Source organism: Pagrus pagrus (genome assembly GCF_965226575.1).
Source record: "Pagrus pagrus genome assembly, chromosome: 22".
Lineage (NCBI taxonomy): Eukaryota > Metazoa > Chordata > Actinopteri > Spariformes > Sparidae > Pagrus > Pagrus pagrus.
This window is the reverse complement of record NC_140204.1, coordinates 22,353,093-22,376,333: the sequence shown is the minus strand read 5'-3', so window position 1 is coordinate 22,376,333 and position 23,241 is coordinate 22,353,093. Positions and strand designations below refer to the sequence as shown.

The 23,241-nt window shown below is 37.8% G+C and overlaps 2 protein-coding genes across 2 annotated transcripts in view; both read left to right on the top strand.

Moving 5' to 3' along the window:
• The first annotated feature begins 13,965 nt into the window (after nt 1-13,965).
• adam19a (ADAM metallopeptidase domain 19a) overlaps nt 13,966-23,241 on the top strand; it is a 194,868-nt gene continuing 185,592 nt past the window's right edge. The window contains exon 1 of the mRNA XM_084345056.1: nt 13,966-14,187. Coding sequence (XP_084201182.1) covers nt 14,058-14,187 — 130 coding nt within the window. The 5' untranslated portion in view covers nt 13,966-14,057. The remainder of the gene's footprint in view (nt 14,188-23,241) is intronic.
• LOC311252157 (tripartite motif-containing protein 16-like) lies at nt 18,602-20,347 on the top strand. The gene has a single exon (XM_084345057.1). It carries the CDS (start codon nt 18,617-18,619, stop codon nt 20,288-20,290), a length of 1,674 nt encoding a protein of 557 aa, XP_084201183.1. The 5' UTR covers nt 18,602-18,616; the 3' UTR covers nt 20,291-20,347.

The following is a 23,241-nucleotide window of genomic DNA, read 5'->3' as shown; positions in this document are numbered from 1 at the left end:
CTGAACCATGTGATGTGTTTTTTATTTCTGTAGAGTGAAAAATGAGGGCACAAGAGCGAGAGACAAAACCGGTACCGTCTGCTCCACTCCAGAAATTTAGGCTCAAAGTTAACATTGCGGCTTATGGGGGAGTTGCTGGAGTGCTTGTCGCTCGAGGGCTTCTACAGCCAAAAGTTTAAGTCGCACATCTGAAATAAGATGATCATATGAAAGCCAACAAGATTTCCTACATTTCTATGTATATATTGTCTATGTGAAGTAAAAGCTGTGGGACCCAAATCAAGCTGAAGAGAGTTTTTTCTAAAGTTTTTGCAGCTGCTCTCCACTCTAGCGATGATGTTCCGCACTCTAGCTCACGCAATACACACCCATTATAAACCCAGAAGATGAGCTAAAAATCCTTAAAACTAAAACTGTGATAATTTCAAAACCGTAAAAGATTTTCAAAAACTGAAAATCAAGTTCAATAGTTCAAGGTCTTGTGGATAGTTTAAAGTTGGAATGGTGTCTCTAGCTCAAAGTATGAGGGAGAAGAAGAGGTTGAAAGTGGATGAGTTTTGAGGAGGATTTGAGGATTTTCCCATTTGTTTCCATGTTAAATTTTTTTTTGAAAAAGCTGAATATTTGAAAAAGTTGAAAAGCTAAAAATCTGAAAAGAACAAGGCTGAAAGAGCTTAAAAAGCTGAACATTTTGATAGTTGAACGGTTTCTATAGCTGAACGTATGCTGAAGTAGTAGCAGAATGAAATTTGAAAAAATCCCCATAAGGATGAATGGGAAAAAATTTTGGTTTTAGTTTTGAAAAAGCTGAATATTTGAAAAAGTTGAAAAGCTGAAAAGCTTAAAAGCACAAGGCTGAAAGAGCATAAAGAGCTGAACATTTTGATAGTTGAACGGTTTCTATAGCTGAACGTATGCTGAAGTAGTAGCATAGCGAAATTTGAAAAAATCCCCATAAGGATGAATGGGGAAAATTTTGCAGAAAAAGCTGAATATTTCCAAAAGTATGAAAGATAGAAAAAAGAAAAATGGAAGCAAGAGTGTCCTTAAAAAGCTGAACATTTTGATAGTTGAATGGTTTCTATAGCTCAAAATTTGTAGGAGAAGATAGGTGCTGAAAAACGTACGGAAGAAGAATAATAACTAGAAAAATTGTATTTCCTGCGAAAATACAGTGTGAATGCTGATTGCTGAAGTGATTTTGCAAAATCTGCTGAATGTGCTAGAAAACACTTGCCTAACGCAAGCTATAGCTGAACATGAAGCTGAATATTTTGATAGTTGAATGGTTTCTATAGCTGAACATGAAGCTGAATGTTTTGATAGTTGAACGGTTTCTATAGCTGAACATAAAGCTGAATGTTTTGATAGTTGAATGGTTTCTATAGCTGAACATTAAGCTGAATGTTTTGATAGTTGAATGGTTTCTATAGCTGAACATAAATCTGAATATTTTGATAGTTGAATGGTTTCTATAGCTGAACATAAAGCTGAATGTTTTGATAGTTGAATGGTTTCTATAGCTGAACATTAAGCTGAATGTTTTGATAGTTGAATGGTTTCTATAGCTGAACATAAATCTGAATATTTTGATAGTTGAATGGTTTCTATAGCTGAACATAAAGCTGAATATTTGAAAAAGCTGAAAAGGTTGAAAAGCTGAAAAGGTTGAAAAGCTGAAAGTAATAGGCTGAAAGAGCTTAAAAAGCTGAACAGTTTGACAGCCAAACAGTTTCTGTAGCTGCACATATGCTGGAGCAGTAGCAGAACCAAAGCTGAAAATGTCCCCATAAGAATGAATGGGAAAACACCTCCCAAACACCTGCAGGTTTAGAAAAAAGTGCAATGGTTATGGCCAAAATATGTATACAGTGAGTAACAGGAGACATTGCTGAACCATGTGATGTGTTTTTTATTTCTGTAGAGTGAAAAATGAGGGCACAAGAGCGAGAGACAAAACCGGTACCGTCTGCTCCACTCCAGAAATTTAGGCTCAAAGTTAACATTGCGGCTTATGGGGGAGTTGCTGGAGTGCTTGTCGCTCGAGGGCTTCTACAGCCAAAAGTTTAAGTCGCACATCTGAAATAAGATGATCATATGAAAGCCAACAAGATTTCCTACATTTCTATGTATATATTGTCTATGTGAAGTAAAAGCTGTGGGACCCAAATCAAGCTGAAGAGAGTTTTTTCTAAAGTTTTTGCAGCTGCTCTCCACTCTAGCGATGATGTTCCGCACTCTAGCTCACGCAATACACACCCATTATAAACCCAGAAGATGAGCTAAAAATCCTTAAAACTAAAACTGTGATAATTTCAAAACCGTAAAAGATTTTCAAAAACTGAAAATCAAGTTCAATAGTTCAAGGTCTTGTGGATAGTTTAAAGTTGGAATGGTGTCTCTAGCTCAAAGTATGAGGGAGAAGAAGAGGTTGAAAGTGGATGAGTTTTGAGGAGGATTTGAGGATTTTCCCATTTGTTTCCATGTTAAATTTTTTTTTGAAAAAGCTGAATATTTGAAAAAGTTGAAAAGCTAAAAAGCTGAAAAACACAAGGCTGAAAGAGCTTAAAAAGCTGAACATTTTGATAGTTGAACGGTTTCTATAGCTGAACGTATGCTGAAGTAGTAGCAGAATGAAATTTGAAAAAATCCCCATAAGGATGAATGGGAAAAAATTTTGGTTTTAGTTTTGAAAAAGCTGAATATTTGAAAAAGTTGAAAAGTTAAAAAGCTGAAAATTGATAGGCTGAAAGAGCACAAATAGCTGAACATTTTGATAGTTGAACGGTTTCTATAGCTGAACGTATGCTGAAGTAGTAGCAGAGCGAAATTTGAGAAATTCCCCATAAGGATGAATGGGGAAAATTTTGCAGAAAAAGCTGAATATTTCCAAAAGTATGAAAGATAGAAAAAAGAAAAATGGATGCCATAATGTCCTTAATGAGCTGAACATTTTGATAGTTGAATGGTTTCTGTAGCTCAAAATTTGAAGGAGTTGAAAAGAGCCAAAAAACGTACGGAATCATGAATAATAATAATAACTAGAAAAATTGTATTTCCTGCGAAAATACAGTGTGAATGCTGATTGCTGAAGTGATTTTGCAAAATCTGCTGAATGTGCTAGAAAACACTTGCCTAACGCAAGCTATAGCTGAACATGAAGCTGAATATTTTGATAGTTGAACAGTTTCTCTAGCTGAACATAAAGCTGAATGTTTTGATAGTTGAACGGTTTCTATAGCTGAACATAAAGCTGAATGTTTTGATAGTTGAATGGTTTCTATAGCTGAACATAAATCTGAATATTTTCATAGTTGAATGGTTTCTATAGCTGAACATAAAGCTGAATATTTTGATAGTTGAATGGTTTCTATAGCTGAACATTAAGCTGAATGTTTTGATAGTTGAATGGTTTCTATAGCTGAACATAAATAGCTGAATATTTTGATAGTTGAATGGTTTCTATAGCTGAACATAAAGCTGAATATTTGAAAAAGCTGAAAAGGTTGAAAAGGCTGAAAAGGTTGAAAAGCTGAAAAGGTTGAAAAGCTGAAAGTAATAGGCTGAAAGAGCTTAAAAAGCTGAACAGTTTGACAGCCAAACAGTTTCTGTAGCAGCACATATGCTGGAGCAGTAGCAGAACCAAAGTTGAAAATGTCCCCATAAGAATGAATGGGAAAACACCTCCCAAACACCTGCAGGTTTAGAAAAAAATGCAATGGTTATGGCCAAAATATGTATACAGTGAGTAACAGGAGACATTGCTGAACCATGTGATGTGTTTTTTATTTCTGTAGAGTGAAAAATGAGGGCACAACAGCGAGAGACAAAACCGGTACCGTCTGCTCCACTCCAGAAATTTAGGCTCAAAGTTAACATTGCGGCTTATGGGGGAGTTGCTGGAGTGCATGTCGCTCGAGGGCTTCTACAGCCAAAAGTTTAAGTCTCACATCTGAAATAAGATGATCATATGAAAGCCAACAAGATTTCCTACATTTCTATGTATATATTGTCTATGTGAAGTAAAAGCTGTGGGACCCAAATCAAGCTGAAGAGAGTTTTTTCTAAAGTTTTTGCAGCTGCTCTCCACTCTAGCGATGATGTTCCGCACTCTAGCTCACGCAATACACACCCATTATAAACCCAGAAGATGAGCTAAAAATCCTTAAAACTAAAACTGTGATAATTTCAAAACCGTAAAAGATTTTCAAAAACTGAAAATCAAGTTCAATAGTTCAAGGTCTTGTGGATAGTTTAAAGTTGGAATGGTGTCTCTAGCTCAAAGTATGAGGGAGAAGAAGAGGTTGAAAGTGGATGAGTTTTGAGGAGGATTTGAGGATTTTCCCATTTGTTTCCATGTTAAATTTTTTTTTGAAAAAGCTGAATATTTGAAAAAGTTGAAAAGCTAAAAAGCTGAAAAACACAAGGCTGAAAGAGCTTAAAAAGCTGAACATTTTGATAGTTGAACGGTTTCTATAGCTGAACGTATGCTGAAGTAGTAGCAGAATGAAATTTGAAAAAATCCCCATAAGGATGAATGGGAAAAAATTTTGGTTTTAGTTTTGAAAAAGCTGAATATTTGAAAAAGTTGAAAAGTTAAAAAGCTGAAAATTGATAGGCTGAAAGAGCACAAATAGCTGAACATTTTGATAGTTGAACGGTTTCTATAGCTGAACGTATGCTGAAGTAGTAGCAGAGCGAAATTTGAGAAATTCCCCATAAGGATGAATGGGGAAAATTTTGCAGAAAAAGCTGAATATTTCCAAAAGTATGAAAGATAGAAAAAAGAAAAATGGATGCCATAATGTCCTTAATGAGCTGAACATTTTGATAGTTGAATGGTTTCTGTAGCTCAAAATTTGAAGGAGTTGAAAAGAGCCAAAAAACGTACGGAATCATGAATAATAATAATAATAATAAATTCCAGAAGAACAATAGTGTGAATGCTTTGAAGCATTCACACTAATAATAATAATAAATTCCAGAAGAACAATAGTGTGAATGCTTTGAAGCATTCACACTAATAATAACTTTAATAAATTCCGGAAGAACAATAGTGTGAATGCTTTGGAGCATTCACACTAACTAGAAAAATTTGTATTTCCTACGAAAATACAGTGTGAATGCTGAAAGCTGAAGTGATTTTGGAAATCTGCTGAATGTAGTACTGGAAAACACTTGCCTAATGCATAAAACTATGAGAATGAATGGTCAAGAATTTGCAGAAAAAGCAGAATTTTTCAAAGCTGAAAAGGCAGAAAAGGTGAAAAGGAATAGGCCGAATGGGTTGGAAAAGCTGAAGGTTTTGAAAGTTGAACAGTTTCTAAGGTGAATATTTTGATAGTTGAACAGTTTCTCTAGCTGAACATCAAGCTGAATATTTGAAAAGGTTGAAAAGTTGAAAAAGGTGAAAAGCTGAAATGGTCGAAGAGCTGAAAAGGTTGAAAAGCTGAAAAGTAATAGGTTGAAAGAGCTTAAAAAGCTGAATATTTTAAAAGATGAACAGTTTCTCTAGCTGAACATAAAGCTGAATATTTTGATATTTTAACAGTTTCTCTAGCTGGACATGAAACTGAACATTTTGATAGTTGAACGGTTTCTATAGCTGAACATAAAGCTGAATATTTGAAAAAGCTGAACAGTTTGACAGCCAAACAGTTTCTGTAGCTGCACATATGCTGGAGCAGTAGCAGAATGAAATTTGAAAATGTCCCCATAAGAATGAATGGGAAAACACCTCCCAAACACCTGCAGGTTTAGAAAAAAGTGTAATGGTTATGGCCAAAATATGTATACAGTGAGTAACAGGAGACATTGCTGAACCCTGTGATGTGTTTTTTATTTCTGTAGAGTGAAAAATGAGGGCACAAGAGCGAGAGACAAAACCGGTACCGTCTGCTCCACTCCAGAGATTTAGGCTCAAAGTTAACACTGCGGCTTATGGGGGAGTTGCTGGAGTTCTTGTCACTCGAGGGCTTCTACAGTCAAAAGTTTAAGTCCTACATCTGAAATAAGACCATCATCTGAAAGCCAACAAGATTTCCTACATTTCTATGTATATATTGTCTATGTGAAGTAAAAGATGTGGGACCCAAATCAAGCTGAAGAGAGTTTTTTCTAAAGTTTTTGCAGCTGCTCTCCACTCTAGCGATGATGTCACCCACTCTAGCTCACGCAATACACACCCATTATAAACCCAGAAGACGAGCTAAAAATCCTTCAAACTAAAACTGTGATAATTTCAAAACCGTAAAAGATTTTCAAAAACTAAACACATGCCTAATAGTTCAAGGTCTTGTGATTATTTTAAAGTTGGAATGGTGTCTCTAGCTCAAAGTATGAGAGAGCAGAAGAGGTTGAAAGTGGATGAGTTTTGAAGAGGATTTGAAGATTTTCCCATTTGCTTCCATATTAATTTTTTTTTTGAAAAAGCTGAATATTTGAAAAAGTTGAAAAGCTAAAAAGCTGAAAATAAGAAGGCTGAAAGAGCATAAAAAGCTGAACATTTTGATAGTTGAACGGTTTCTATAGCTGAACGTATGCTGAAGTAGTAGCAGAATGAAATTTGAAAAAATCCCCATAAGGATGAATGGGAAAAAATTTTGGTTTTAGTTTTGAAAAAGCTGAATATTTGAAAAAGTTGAAAAGCTAAAAAGCTGAAAAGTACAAGGCTGAAAGAGCATAAATAGCTGAACATTTTGATAGTTGAACGGTTTCTATAGCTGAACGTATGCTGAAGATATAGCAGAATGAAATTTGAGAAATTCCCCATAAGGATGAATGGGAAAAATTTGGCAGAAAAAGCTGAATATTTCCAAAAGTATGAAAGATAGAAAAATGAAAAATAGAGGCAGTAATGTCCTTAACGAGCTGAACATTTTGATGGTTGAATGGTTTCTGTAGCTCAAAATTTGAAAGAGTAGAAGAGAGCTGAAAAACGTACGGAAGCTGGAATAATAATAATAACTAGAAAAATTTGTATTTCCTACGAAAATACAGTGTGAATGCTGAAAGCTGAAGTGATTTTGGAAATCTGCTGAATGTGCTGGAAAACACTTGCCTAATGCATAAAAAATGCATAAAACTATGAGAATGAATGGTCAAGAATTTGCAGAAAAAGCAGAATTTTTCAAAGCTGAAAAGGCAGAAAAGGTGAAAAGGAATAGGCCGAATGGGTTGGAAAAGCTGAAGATTTTGAAAGTTGAACAGTTTCTAAGGTGAATATTTTGATAGTTGAACAGTTTCTCTAGCTGAACATCAAGCTGAATATTTGAAAAGGTTGAAAAACTGAAAAGGTTGAAAAGTTGAAAAAGGTGAAAAGCTGAAATGGTTGAAGAGCTGAAAAGGTTGAAAAGCTGAAAAGTAATAGGTTGAAAGAGCTTAAAAAGCTGAATATTTTAAAAGCTGAACAGTTTCTCTAGCTGAACATAAAATTGAATATTTTAAAAGTTGAACAGTTTCTCTAGCTGAACATAAAGCTGAATAGTTTGATATTTTAACAGTTTCTCTAGCTGGACATGAAACTGAACATTATGATAGTTGAACGGTTTCTATAGCTGAACATAAAGCTGAATATTTGAAGAAGCTGAAAAGGTTGAAAAGCTGAAAGTAATAGGCTGAAAGAGCTTAAAAAGCTGAACAGTTTGATAGTTGAACGGTTTCTATAGCTGAACATAAAGCTGAATATTTGAAAAAGCTGAAGAGGTTGAAAAGCTGAACAGTTTGACAGCCAAACAGTTTCTGTAGCTGCACATATGCTGGAGCAGTAGCAGAATGAAATTTGAAAATGTCCCCATAAGAATGAATGGGAAAACACCTCCCAAACACCTGCAGGTTTAGAAAAAAGTGTAATGGTTATGGCCAAAATATGTATACAGTGAGTAACAGGAGACATTGCTGAATCCTGTGATGTGTTTTTTATTTCTGTAGAGTGAAAAATGAGGGCACAAGAGCGAGAGACAAAACCGGTACCATCTGCTCCACTCCAGAGATTTAGGCTCAAAGTTAACACTGCGGCTTATGGGGGAGTTGCTGGAGTTCTTGTCACTCGAGGGCTTCTACAGTCAAAAGTTTAAGTCCTACATCTGAAATAAGACCATCATCTGAAAGCCAACAAGATTTCCCACATTTCTATGTATATATTGTCTATGTGAAGTAAAAGATGTGGGACCCAAATCAAGCTGAAGAGAGTTTTTTCTAAAGTTTTTGCAGCTGCTCTCCACTCTAGCGATGATGTCACCCACTCTAGCTCACGCAATACACACCCATTATAAACCCAGAAGACGAGCTAAAAGTCCTTCAAACTAAAACTGTAATAATTTCAAAACCGTAAAAGATTTTAAAATTTTGAAAAACAAATTCAATAGTTCAAGGTCTTGTGACTATTTTAAAGTTGGAATGGTGTCTCTAGCTCAAAGTATGAGAGAGCAGAAGAGGTTGAAAGTGGATGAGTTTTGAAGAGGATTTGAAGATTTTCCCATTTGCTTCCATATTAAATTTTTTTTTGAAAAAGCTGAATATTTGAAAAAGTTGAAAAGCTAAAAAGCTGAAAATAAGAAGGCTGAAAGAGCATAAAAAGCTGAACATTTTGATAGTTGAACGGTTTCTATAGCTGAACGTATGCTGAAGTAGTAGCAGAATGAAATTTGAAAAAATCCCCATAAGGATAAATGGGAAAAAATTTTGGTTTTAGTTTTGAAAAAGCTGAATATTTGAAAAAGTTGAAAAGCTAAAAAGCTGAAAAGCACAAGGCTGAAAGAGCATAAATAGCTGAACATTTTGATAGTTGAACGGTTTCTATAGCTGAACGTATGCTGAAGATGTAGCAGAATGAAATTTGAGAAATTCCCCATAAGGATGAATGGGAAAAATTTGGCAGAAAAAGCTGAATATTTCCAAAAGTATGAAAGATAGAAAAATGAAAAATAGAGGCAGTAATGTCCTTAACGAGCTGAACATTTTGATGGTTGAATGGTTTCTGTAGCTCAAAATTTGAAAGAGTAGAAGAGAGCTGAAAAACGTACGGAAGCTGGAATAATAATAATAATAATAATAACTTTAATAAATTCCGGAAGAACAATAGTGTGAATGCTTTGGAGCATTCACACTAACTAGAAAAATTGTATTTCCTGCGAAAATACAGTGTGAATGCTGATTGCTGAAGTGATTTTGCAAAATCTGCTGAATGTGCTGGAAAACAGTTGCCTAATCCACAAAACATGCATAAAACTATGAGAATGAATAGTCAAGAATTTGCAGGAAAAGCTGATTTTTTCAAAAGCTGAAAAGGCAGAAAAGCTGAACATTTTGATAGCTGAACAGTTTCTCTAGCTGAACATGAAGCTGAATATTTGAAAAGGATGAAAAGGTTGAAAAGGCTGAAAAGGTTGAAAAGCTGAAAAGGTTGAAAAGCTAAAAAGTAATAGGCTGAAAGAGCTTAAAAAGCTGGACAGTTTGACAGCCAAACAGTTTCTGTAGCTGCACATATGCTGGAGCAGTAGCAGAACCAAAGTTGAAAATGTCCCCATAAGAATGAATGGGAAAACACCTCCCAAACAGCTGCAGGTTTAGAAAAAAGTGTAATGGTTATGGCCAAAATATGTATACAGTGAGTAACAGGAGACATTGCTGAACCATGTGATGTGTTTTTTATTTCTGTAGAGTGAAAAATGAGGGCACAAGAGCGAGAGACAAAACCGGTACCGTCTGCTCCACTCCAGAGATTTAGGCTCAAAGTTAACACTGCGCCTTATGGGGGAGTTGCTGGAGTGCTTGCCGCTCAAGGGCTTCCACAGCCAAAAGTTTAAGTCCTACATCTGAAATAAGACCAACATCTGAAAGCCAACAAGATTTCCTACATTTCTATGTATATATTGTCTATGTGAAGTAAAAGATGTGGGACCCAAATCAAGCTGAAGAGAGTTTTTTCTAAACTTTTTCCAGCTGCTCTCCACTCTAGCGATGATGTTCCGCACTCTAGCTCACGCAATACACACCCATTATAAACCCAGAACACGAGCTAAAAATCATTAAAACTAAAACTGTGATAATTTCAAAACCATAAAATATTTTCAAAAACTGAAAAACAAGTTCAATAGTTCAAGGTCTTGTGAATAGTTTAAAGTTGGAATGGTGTCTCTAGCTCAAAGTATGAGGGAGCAGAAGAGGTTGAAAGTGGATGAGTTTTGAGGAGGATTTGAGGATTTTCCCATTTGTTTCAATGTTAAATTTTTTTTTGAAAAAGCTGAATATTTGAAAAAGTTGAAAAGCTAAAAAGCTGAAAAGTATAAGGCTGAAAGAGCTTAAAAAGCTGAACATTTTGATAGTTGAACGGTTTCTATAGCTGAATGTATGCTGAAGTAGTAGCAGAATGAAATTTGAAAAAATCCCCATAAGGATGAATGGGAAAAAAATTTGGTTTTAGTTTTGAAAAAGCTGAATATTTGAAAAAGTTGAAAAGCTAAAAAGCTGAAAAGTATAAGGCTGAAAGAGCATAAAAAGCTGAACATTTTGATAGTTGAACGGTTTCTATAGCTGAACGTATGCTGAAGTAGTAGCAGGGTGAAATTTGAGAAATTCCCCATAAGGATGAATGGGGAAAATTTTGCAGAAAAAGCTGAATATTTCCAAAAGTATAAAAGATAGAAATACCAAAAATACAAGCAAGAATGTCCTTAATGAGCTGCACATTTTGATAGTTGGATGGTTTCTGTAGCTCAAAATTTGTAGGAGGAGATAGGTGCTGAAAAACGTACGGAAGCAGGAATAATAATAAATTCCAGAAGAACAATAGTGTGAATGCTTTGAAGCATTCACACTAATAATAATAACTTTAATAAATTCCGGAAGAACAATAGTGTGAATGCTTTGGAGCATTCACACTAATAATAATAATAATAAATTCCAGAAGAACAATAGTGTGAATGCTTTGAAGCATTCACACTAATAATAATAAATTCCAGAAGAACAATAGTGTGAATGCTTTGAAGCATTCACACTAATAACTTTAATAAATTCCGGAAGAACAATAGTGTGAATGCTGTGTCAGCATTCACACTAATAATACTCTCTCATGCAGATGTAATGTCACTGTTTTTAAAAACCCTATATGCTTAACAGTTTCAAGTATGACACATTTTCTACATACTGTAGTGAATGTTTCTTTCAGCTAGATTTTATTTATTCATGACATTTGTTCTTTTTTTATTGAATAGATCAATCGATCAATTAACTCTGTCTAAGCCTGTCTGCGCCTTCCGAGCTCAGAAAAAAGAGGAGGCTTATAGAAGGAGACGTGAAGGCAACGTTAATCAAATCCATACCTTGTTTTCTCAAGCGCCAAGCCAAACACAGGGAGATTACAACCGGATGACAGATGATTTGGACTTCAAAATAAAAGTCTTAAATGTCTTGGAAAGACAACTAAAAAAACAAGTCTGATTACTGATTTGTAAATAGGCCCACATGTGATGAACTCATAACAAATGATATCAGACTCTAGGCTAGTAAATAGATAGTAAAGCATGTTCATACAGTTGAGGGTAATACTGCCCCTCCAGGTTTCTGGCTGAGGACCTGCAGATGTGGCACGCAGCAGCCTTCAGCAGCAGGTGTGACAGCTGCATGTTATCAGGCTGATTAGCTTGCTGATAAATAGGCCAGGAAACAGGTGTTTACTCTGTTGAGCTTTGCAAGGTTACAAACACGAACAGGAAAGACACAAAGCACAAAGTGCGGCTTAAACTGCAGGCTGTTGAGCTCAACATCCATTTTGTATATACAAAAATATGTGACACTGTCCCTAAATAAAGTAAATCAGTGTTTACTATCCAGCCTAATCAGGTTTTTCCTACATGGCAAATCTGGATGTTTTTGGAGCTAATGGAGTTGGAAGATACATTTTAAGTTCTGCAGTATAAAGAAAATAGACAAGTTGATCCGTAAAATGCAATTCCAGTAGTTTCCGCTCTGCTTTTATAGCTTGTACTTCATATTTTACAAAGAGAAATCTGAGGAAAGTCTCTGTTACTTGGCCACTCAAGTTTAAGTGCTCTGTCAGTTGTTGCATTTAAAACCTCTCCAGTATGTTTTGTAATCTTCTTGATTCCACACAGAGCTGAGCTTTTCAATTCACACTGAGTCATGTCTCAACTGTCTCTTGGAGAGTGCATCTGAATACCCAGGCACTTACTGGAGTTCTTCAAACGTGTGTGATCTTGTCAAGTTATTACTATGGACAACTACAGCTCAGTGATCAAGTGGACACCATACCGTCTTGATACATTGAATCAGATGGAGTATAATGTGTCCACTTTCGTCAAAGTTTTGTTATTCACATTGAAAGCACAGACTGGTTGAGCTAATGTGCTGCATTTACTTGCTGTTAAGAAGCTGTGATATCTGCTTTGAGAGAGCTCTTTCAACAAGAGTCACCAGAGACAGTTCACCTGTTGTTTTATTGCAGTATTAATTAGGGATTGACCATTTAGTCATGAGTCAAGTTTTCAAGTAACTAACTACAATTTCAAGATTAAATATTAATTTATTAGTCATTTTACACCAGGGTTGTAGAATGAAACCTGAAGTCCCTTCATGCTGCATAAGAAAAATCAAATGATTTTATAGAGTGCGAGCGGAGGATGAGTTGAGGAGTGTCTCAGTCTGAGGAGTGAAGCTGCTCTGTAGTCTGGTGGTACAGCAGCAGACACTTCTGTATCTGTTGTCAGATGGCAGCAGGGTGACAGACTGGCTACTCAGGTAGGCTACTGTGCTTAAATACAATTTTGAGGCACTTTACTTGAGTATTTCCATTTTCTGCTACTTTATACTTCCACTATTACTTGTGATGTCAGATAGTGTTGTGGGCGTGATACTGAGTTAGACCACAGAGTTGTGACTACAAACAGAAACAGAATGCCGCATCAGAGCATCAGAGTAGTGCAGTAGTTGCAATCGGACACAAAAAACAGTTTTGATAATTGGAAAGATGACGAATAGTGTATCTCACATCAGTAAAACATACTGAAATGTATACTTGGTCATATTTTGTTTTTGCAGTTGGCATTCAAGAAGTCAAATAGGCTACTCTGCTGACAGGAACTGACAACAGCCTTGAGCCAGTGCACATCAATGGAATTGTGACCTCAGGAATGCCATTGCCAAGTGAACTTCACACAGAGGAGGTGAAATGTTTTTGTTCCCTAAGGTGTTTGTGGGGCCCTGTGGCCCCTCAACAGGCTCACCTGGCTGTGTTTACAGCTCACTCTGCTGCTACTTCTGCTTGAAAGTCATCATCCTGAATCAATTCAATCCATGTACTGTAAGAAAAATAATTGAATTTCTCTTCAACTTGTTTGCAGGGAAATGTAGCTGATAACTGTGAGCTACAGAGGCTGGTCGACCATACGTTTTCAACTCGACAATGGGAGTTCCAGTCCTTTTGAGGTCATCCATAGAAATGTGACATTTAGTCAACCCTGTGGCTGCATTTAATACATTTGTATTTGATTCAGACTGTGTTTTTACATATTTAATGAGTGCTGCTAACCAGCCTGCAGGTGTGTGTGCTTGAGATTATGTCAGCCAGTGAGACCAGCTCTAAACATGCAAGCCTCAGCCTCTCAGGGCGAATTTGACTTAAAACCGCAAACTGTATGTCAAAGTCAAGTGATCCCTCTGGAGAAAGAAATAATCGGGATGTATCCGCTGAACTGTTCTCCTCGTCTGTATGTCAAAGTCAAGTGATCCCTCTGGAGAAAGAAATAATCGGGATGTATCCGCTGAACTGTTCTCCTCGTCGCGTGGCTCTTCGGTTGACTCGTGCTGTATGTCAAAGTCAAGTGATCCCTCTGGAGAAAGAAATAATCGGGATGTATCCGCTGAACTGTTCTCCTCGTCGCGTGGCTCTTCGGTTGACTCGTGCTGTATTGTGACGGTCCACACAGGAAGTGGTGTGTGTTACTCCGCCGTACTTGACGCTCAGTGGAGTCAGATCGGGAGGCAGAGTTGAACAACGGCGAGGAAAAGGAGGACGGTCGGCGGTACCGAGGGTCACAGGGATGTACAGTAAACACAGGCAGAAAAATGCCCAAATATCACCGGCAAAATGTGGACGTTTGCTCGTTTTTCTTTCTTTCCTGTTGCTGAGCGGCACACTGGAACGAGCCAGCGGAAACACTGGAGAACAAGGTAAAGAAAAGAGCGGAACCGCCGGAAAAACTTCTTCTAGCATCTACCAGTTGCGTGTTGATGCGTTGAAGCTCAGCGGTCAACATGGATGACCGCTTTAAAGTGTGTCATTCAGTCAAATGGGTTTTAGTTGAAGCGGGAGTGTTTGGTGTGACAGCATTGAAACTTTTCTTCGAGTAATTAGCCGCTGTAAAAGGAAGAGGGCTGTGTAAACCAAATTCCATTTAAAAAATCTGTCATTTAAAGCAGCTTGGCTATTTATTCAAAGGCGCAAGCCATACATGACCCACAGAACCTTTCCCGAACAGCACTGATTTATTCCTCTGATTGCCAGAGTCACCGACACATACACACTGAACACCACTGTGATAACATCTCTACTTTTATTACCGGGTCTGCGGTTACTCCCACTACTGCCCCCTCTTCAGACTGATGGTGGTGGGCTTTATGGGGGGAAATAAGGTCAAACGATTGTTAAAGTTGATGTTATTGAGTCTTATCTCCAAAGCCGAAATGGACGGAGGACGTGTGTTATTCGAAAAACAACCTGTCATGTATTTTATAACATGCTAATATTTCTCTGTTTGCAAGGAAACATTAAAACCTAAGTTTTCAAGCGTGATTCGGGTGGACGACTCTGAATCCAAGCGCGCATCGAAGCGAGCGGCTTTCCGTTAACTACATCTAAAAAGATGAATTTGCAGTTATTGTAGATTTGTATTGAAAGATATCAAACGCGTTATTGTATTGAGCCTTAATGACTGTGGTGTTTATGTTGAAGATGTTTCTCAGATGAAGTACAGTCTCGGCTCCGTCCGCTTTGTCCGTTGTCCATAAAAGGCAGCAGTTGAGAGAAATACAGCGCACAGCGGACCGGTCCAGTAGAGGAGCCCACACTGCACACAGCCCGGGTCCTCTGGACTGTACATGAAGCCACTACAGCGTGAACTCCTCACTGAAGTCTGTCCTATCTGTCCTCCTGGCAGCACTCTGTCCATTTGACATGATATAAAATGAACCCTAAAGCTTCAGTAGAATATATTGAGCACCTTCACCGCTCTCAGCCAGAGAAAGGGCAGCTTGTATGTTAGTGGCTGGTATGAAGATGCATCATCCTGCCCTGCCCGGTCATGTGGACTGAACTACCCCAAGGCAGAGCAAGACTCAAACAATAAAGCCCATTCAAAAAAGATGTTCCAAGTTAATGTAGTTAGCAACCCGTGTGTGTGTGTGTGTGTGTGTGTGTGTGTGTGTGTGTGTTTGGCTTTTGTACCACTGTATCAGATGCTGTCAGCAGCCCTGCAATAAGTCAGTTTCCTGTGTAGTTTGTAATGTTCAGTTGTTTAACTGCTGTCAGTTTTGAGGCTGTAGTCTTTATACAAGTAGTCTGTATGCTATTTGTAATATTATTCAGTCCACACACTGTATGTACTTCAGAGAATTGTGACTGTTTTGGTGATTTGATCCCTAGAGGCTATATTATTATTTTGTTTGATAGCTTAAATTGAGTCGGTATAGTCAGTAGTAAGTTGTGTAATGTGAAATTTACCATACTGCGCCAAAAAAATCTGATAGTTGTCATGTCTGTAATGGAAACACTTAAAAAGGTCCCATTTTGTCACTGTAGCCTCGGGAGCATCACCTCACAGTAAGGTCAGGGGTCACAGGCTAGTTGCAAAGCTAATAGATATTCAGTGGCTTGTTCGAGTACTGTCACTACCCGATCTGAGTGGCTGCCTGATGTGAGTGGGGTATGCACGAGTACGCCTGCTATCTTGGAAAGATACATACGGCAAACAGATGTGGACAAACCACATATAGAACTGCAGTAAAAGCAGAAACTTGTTAAGTAAAGACAAAAAAGATATTTAGTATATTTTTATTTGTCTTTATTGAACACATTTGACAGCAACCTTCTTGTATTACGCTGTATTTATCTCTTTTTGCTCTGTTTGTTTCATGCATGTATGAGCTCAGTCAATGTGAACATTTATATGAAAGTTGATAAATAAAGATTAAGAAACCATCAGATAGCAGTGTGTTGTTGCCTGTCACAGCACAGAATTCAGTTCAAGTCAAAGGGCTTGCCAGAGCACAAAAGCATCAGTTATTATTAAGTATTCGGACGGTCGACAATAAAAGCAATATAAACAACAAAAATATGCTATGCTACGACAGGTAACAAGGCACTAAGGTCCTAATATTTATTATTAGCAATTAGGGCTATCTGAAAATTCAGATAACCGATAAATCGGCCAATTAAATTTTTACATTAAAAAAAAAGATAAAAACAAATAACTTCTTTTTTGATGCCTTAAATAATGTTCAAACACTTGTGACAACGATATGAATGGAAGGCAGAACATTTTACCGTTTTATGGTCAAAAATGAGTCCAGTAATCTTTATTATTGTTATTATAATAACAATAATAATAATAATTATTATTACGTGTTAGTTACGTGGGGCATTTTGGAACTCAGACATGAAGCATTTTTCTTTCGCAAGGCATGTCTAAATGAATATAGCTTATATTTACAAATGATGAATTTATCTATTAATTATTATTATCTTAATATTTAGGTAACAGTTGCGTATATAAGCAACATAATAAGCAGCAAAACATTATTTGAAATGCACCATTCTGTTGCCTCTAAACACTAACTCACATTTTCTCTACTCTTTTTTTTTTTCTTCTATTCTCTAATCATTTTGAACCACTGAGTCATTATGAACCAAACATGCCACTGTTTCTTTTTTAGTGTATAATGGTCACAAACAGTCAAGAGATGACCAGTTCCTTGCAGGGGGAACTCTCAACGTTACATAACTTAATCCAATGTAAAAAAAAAAAAACACCCGGCGCTGCTGTGAATATAGCCTTAATGTGCTCAGTTATAAGGTTAACGTTATATGGCAAAGTGAAATTATGATCAATAAGAGTGACATGACGGTTGTTGCAGAAGAGTAAAGGATAGCGACGTGATCGTTATGTTATTTGTTTACTTCCAGGCCAGCAATGCATTTCATTAAGCATGACTGTGAAAAGTAACTAGTAACAAAAGCTGTCAGACAAATGTAGTGAAGAAGAAAGTAGATTATTTGCCTCTGAGATGTAATGGAGTAGAAGTGTAAAGTTGTACAAAATGGAAAGAGCCTCAAATTTGTACTTGAGTAAATGTACTTCATTACATTCCCCATCCCAGTTGCATATGAACAGACACTGGCTAGTAAGCAGTTAATTTGTGCTACTTGTTATATTAAATATATAATAACACATGTCCCACACTTGTTTCCCTCTGCTGGAAACTGGCAGCTGGTCTAACAGAAGAGGATTGTGCCACTTCTCCTCTCTGCTCCCCAACCAGTCTGTCTTCCTCCTCCCTTTGTGTTTCACCATATTGTGTCATTTTTTTTGTCCATCCATGACTTTGTATCAGCATTTTCTTATGCAGCATGCTGCCAACCAGTAATGCACCAGTTAATTGGCCGCAGATCATAACTGGCCAAAAGAAAACTCTAAATAGAACAGTGATAATTGGCTGTTCCTCTGTTCCAACTGTCTGGAGTCCAACTGCTTAAAAATACCCTCCAAAAAAAACAATACGGACATCAGGAGAGTGGTGATTGTGTGCCATTAGAACTGGGAGCTGATTTGCAGCAGTCAGCACAACTACAGTCATCAACCATCACATCATCCATCTGCCGTCAACGCTTCATCTCTGAAAATGGTCTCTGATCTTCTGAAGACGAGGGAATCAGCTGCCACAGTGAAATCCTCAGCTGTAGTGCTGTCAGGGTACCTGAACTCAGTCATCAGCTACGTTGTAACATGTAAGAACTAGTGTAGGCCGACCGATACAGACTTTTTTAGGACATATCGATGTTATATAAACACAAGTTTCTGGAAGGATTCCTTGGAATGTGCATTTTAAAGGGGGATTTTTTCCCCCTCAATATGGCAAGTTCCTCACTCGAATCGAGGGTCTAAGGACAGAGGGTGTTGTTCACTGTTCAGATTGTAAAGCCCACTAAGGCGATGCGATTGTGATTTTGGGCTATATGATTAAAATTGATTTGATTTGATGTGGCCAGAAGTTTGGTTCAAAACGTTAAACATAAAATATAAAAAAATGACCTAACATCAACAGAATGCGAAGGAACAACAGTGTTGATGTTTTGTGAAAGACGTCTATGTGTTGTGTTGATAAGCCCCCCTTCTCTCTGATCTCACACACAGACGGCTCCACTGCCCATATATTTCCTTGTTCACTCCCCTTCAGATCTACAGTTTAAAGATGGGTGTAACCAACATGTGGTGCAGTGCAGGCCTCATTCACTGCACAAACACATGCAGTTTAGATCAGAGCACAAACTAGTTTCAGTTGTCAGGAAGTGAAACTCAGACAGTCGTTGACACTGAGAGCTAATATGGCGCAGAGAGGAGTTCAGCTGGATCGGGAAGCCTTCTCTTGTTCAGTTTGTTTGGACCTACTGAAGGATCCGGTGACTACTCCCTGTGGACACAGCTACTGCAAGAACTGTATTAAGGATCACTGGGACACAGAGGATGAGAAGGGGATCCACAGCTGCCCTCAGTGCAGGAAGAGCTTCACATCGAGGCCTGAGCTGCTGAAAAACACCATGTTAGCAGTTGTACTGGAGGAACTGAAGAAGACTGGACTCCAAGCTGCTCCTGCTGATCACTGCTATGCTGGACCTGAAGATGTGGCCTGTGATTTCTGCACTGGGAGGAAACTGAAAGCCCTCAAGTCCTGTCTGGTCTGTCTGGCCTCTTACTGTGAGAAACACCTCCAGCCTCATTATGAATCACCTACATTTAAAAAACACAAGCTGGTGGAGCCGTTCAAGAAGCTCCAGGAGAACATCTGCTCTCATCATGATGAGGTGATGAAGATGTGCTGCCGTACTGATCAGCAGTGTATCTGTTATCTCTGCTCTGTGGAGGAACATAAAGGCCACGACACAGTGTCAGCTGCAGCAGAGAGGACTGAGAGGCAGAGAGAGCTGGAGGGGAGTCGACAAAACATCCAGCAGAGAATCCAGGACAGAGAGGAAGATGTGAAGGAGCTTCAACAGGAGGTGGAGGCCATCAATGGCTCTGCTGATGAAGCAGTGGAGCACAGTGAGAAGATCTTCACCGAGCTGATCCGTCTCATGGAGAAAAGACGCTCTGATGTGAAGCAGCAGGTCAGATCCCAGCAGGAAACTGAAGTGAGTCGAGTCAAAGAGCTTCAGGAGAAGCTGGAGCAGGAGATCACTGAGCTGAAGAGGAAAGACGCTGAGCTGAAGAAGCTCTCACACACAGAGGATCACAACCAGTTTCTACACAACTACCACTCACTGTCAGCACTCAGTGAGTCTACACACTCATCCAGCATCAATATCCGTCCTCTGAAGTACTTTGAGGATGTGACAGCAGCTGTGTCAGAGGTCAGAGACAAACTACAGCACGTCCTGAGAGAGACATGGACAAACATCTCACTGACAGAGACTGAAGTGGATGTTTTACTGCCACAACCAGAGAACATGACCAGAGCTGACTTCTTAAGATATTCATATGAAATCACACTGGATCCAAACACAGCGAACACATGGCTGTTATTATCTGACAGATACAGAAGAGCAACATTGATGAGACAGCAGCAGCAGTCATATTCAAGTCACCCAGACAGATTCACTCACTGGGAGCAGGTCCTGAGTAGAGAGAGTCTGACTGGACGTTGTTACTGGGAGGTGGAGTGGAGAGGAGGAGCAGTTGGTGTAGCAGTCACATACAAGAATATCAACAGAGCAGGGAGGTCAAATGAATGTGGATTTGGAAACAATGACATTTCTTGGATGTTATATTGTTTCACAAACAGTTATGACTTTTATTATAACAGTGCCTCCACTCCCATCTCAGGTCCTCGGTCCTCCAGAGTTGGAGTGTACCTTGATCACATTGCGGGTATTCTGTCCTTCTACAGCGTCTCTGACACCATGACTCTCCTCCACAGAGTCCAGACCACATTTACTGAACCTCTCTATGCTGGACTTTATGTCTTTGATGGAGTCACTGCTGAGTTCTGTAAACTCAAATAGACAGAAGTCATTTAAGGGACAGTGGGTTCAATTCTATGTTTCATTACTTAAAACTTAAAAAACTGCACTGCACAGAGATCACCTGTCATCAAACATGATGGGCGGAACTTTCTGTTAATGTTTGAGTTTATTTAGGCGGTGCACCTTCCTGTGTCTGTTTAGCCACAGAGGCTATCGCTGTCCTTTTAGCTTTCCTCACTTAAACAGCTTTGTCACAGAGAAATGAGCAGAGTAGACTTTTTACCACTAACATTTTGTTTGTGCACTTAGTCAGTGAAGAGGATTTATTACACAGACTTCAAAGACTGGAAAAATTGTCAGAATTCATTTGTTGAAGTTTGGGTGTGAAGAAGTTGAGTCCTGAGGAGGGATACTAATTTTAAGCAATTTCTTTTATTGATCGCAGCTGCCTTAACAATTGATTATCGCTTAATCATTAATAATATAAGACATATGTTGACATATGATGTTTTTCAATTAGAAATTAGTCTCAGTTTTAACCACTTACACGATCCATGCACGATGTAAAATCAGAGGAGGCTACATTTGGAGTTACAAGAACATGTAAAGTCATCATTTAAGTTAATCATTTAAGTAACTTAGTGTTTCTTTTAGTTAAATGCCTATTTTCAAACCAGTATTTTTTATTTTGATGTGTTTGATAAGCGAGTATTTGTTATTTGTAACTAGATATTTTTAGATGTATTTGTGCCCATCTCTAATTATAGGTTATACATTTTTATTGGTTGAATTCTTACCGGCAATTAATTGATTAATCATTAACATCCATAGACACACGTGAGACAACTGATATTGTGTAGTTGTGGACTTGAAGTCATTTCACGTCTAGTTCTGCTGATTGTAATGAAAACTAGAAAAATTGTATTTCCTGCGAAAATACAGTGTGAATGCTGACTGCTGAAGTGATTTTGCAAAATCTGCTGAATGTGCTGGAAAACACTTGCCTAATGCAAGAGCTGAAAAGGCAGAAAGGCTGAAAAGTAATAGGTTGAAAGAGCTTAAAAAGCTGAACATTTTGATAGTTGAACGGTTTCTATAGCTGAACATAAAGCTGAATATTTGAAAAGGCAGAAAAGCTGAAAAGTAATAAACTAAAAGAGCTTAAAAAGCTGAACAGTTAGACAGCTTAACAGCTTTCTAGCTGAACATGAAGCTGAATACTTGAAAAAGCTGAAAAGGCAGAAAGCTGAATATTTGAAACAGCTGAAAAGGGTGAAAAGCTGAAAGTAATAGGCTGAAAGAGCTTAAAAAGCTGAACAGTTTGACAGTTGAACGGTTTCTATAGCTGAACGTATTGTATGCTGTGTCAGCATTCACACTAACAAATTCCGGAAGAACAATAGTGTGAATGCTGTGTCAGCATTCACACTAATGAAAGACGGTATAAGAGAGGACTGACTGTGACTCTTGTTGCACAGAAACATTCCCAGCTGCAAGCATGTAGGCGTACTGGCTTTATGTCAGCACATCTGATAATAATCAGTTAATGACCAAATCAAGCCACCACACGTGTGTCACAACCAAACATCACAGTCTGATACAATACAGCCGAATAAAACAGGACACAGTATATTCTGCAAGGTGATGTACTGTATTCTATAGTTTACCAGCACCAATAAGACACAGACAGGTGAGGCAGCACAACAGCCTGTAAACACACACAGTATGAGCATTACATCAAAAACAGAGCATGTCAGGCTGCCTACAAGGGGTCCAGTTCAAGTTACCCATCACCAAAAGTATTACATCAGTAAAATGAAAGATATTATGTTAAAATATTACTTACTATTAGAGTCATAAAGAATCTCATATTAAATATACTTAAGTATCAAAAATGTTCCTCCTTCCAAATTCCCAACTTCTGCCACTCAGACACCTCACTCCTCACTCACACACCTTCCAAACTTACCGACCTGGGTGTCACTGAATTTCACTGCCATCCCACACATAGCCTATCTATTCTACGTAATCTCAAATCCTGTACCCTCATCATATTATCTGATTTGCTGAATTGTTATTGTTTATTGTCTATATATTTGCCCACCATGTCTACCTTTATGTCTTGTTTTCTTGTTGTTTTGTCATTTTTTTCTGTGTTATTATACATTTGTTGCATATTTTTGTAATTTTTTTTTCCATGTTTTTATACCTCTTCATTAAAAAAATATCACTACAAGTAAATTATACATATATAGTAGATGCCTAGGGATTCCCACCCCTAATTATCTGACCAGGCAGTCATCATTAATACTATAGGCTTCTGTACAGTACAATTGTTGTATTACAATACAACATTGGGCTATGATTTAGTAGAGCTTTTTTAGTAGACTATCATTCACATTACATTTCAACCGTAAATCAGATGAATACATCCCACTGTTTAAGACCAGCTTTACAAACAGTGTTTCTTTCCTCATACAACTGTGTAGACTTCTTTAATGTTTAGCAGATATCATTTTACATGAATAAATAATGTTGACACACGCAGTATATCTTGGAAATGTAGTCTTGAATAGCATATGCATCATCAAGCTTGCCAAGTGGCCACAGCTGCATGATTGAAATAGGAAAGGTAATCATTTCTGGTCAGCTTAGTAGTGCTGAATGTAGTATGCAAATCCATTAAAAGTGTATTGTTTCTGTATCATTCCTCTCCTGTTCCTGTGCAGCTTCCTGCATACCACAACCTTTTTATGAACAGCCGAGGTCACGGTATATCCTTTCAGAGTATTCAAAGATGATTTTTATTTGCATTGTGATATTTGATTTGACCAACCAGACTCACACATCTCATTCTCTTTGTTGTTTGTGGCAAGCTGCAACTCTGAGAACCATGCATAGATATGGAAGTCTAACGAAGGAGCATTACTGACATCTGTTATTTTTGGTTATTGACAATATGTTTTATTATTTTGTATAAATAAAGGTAT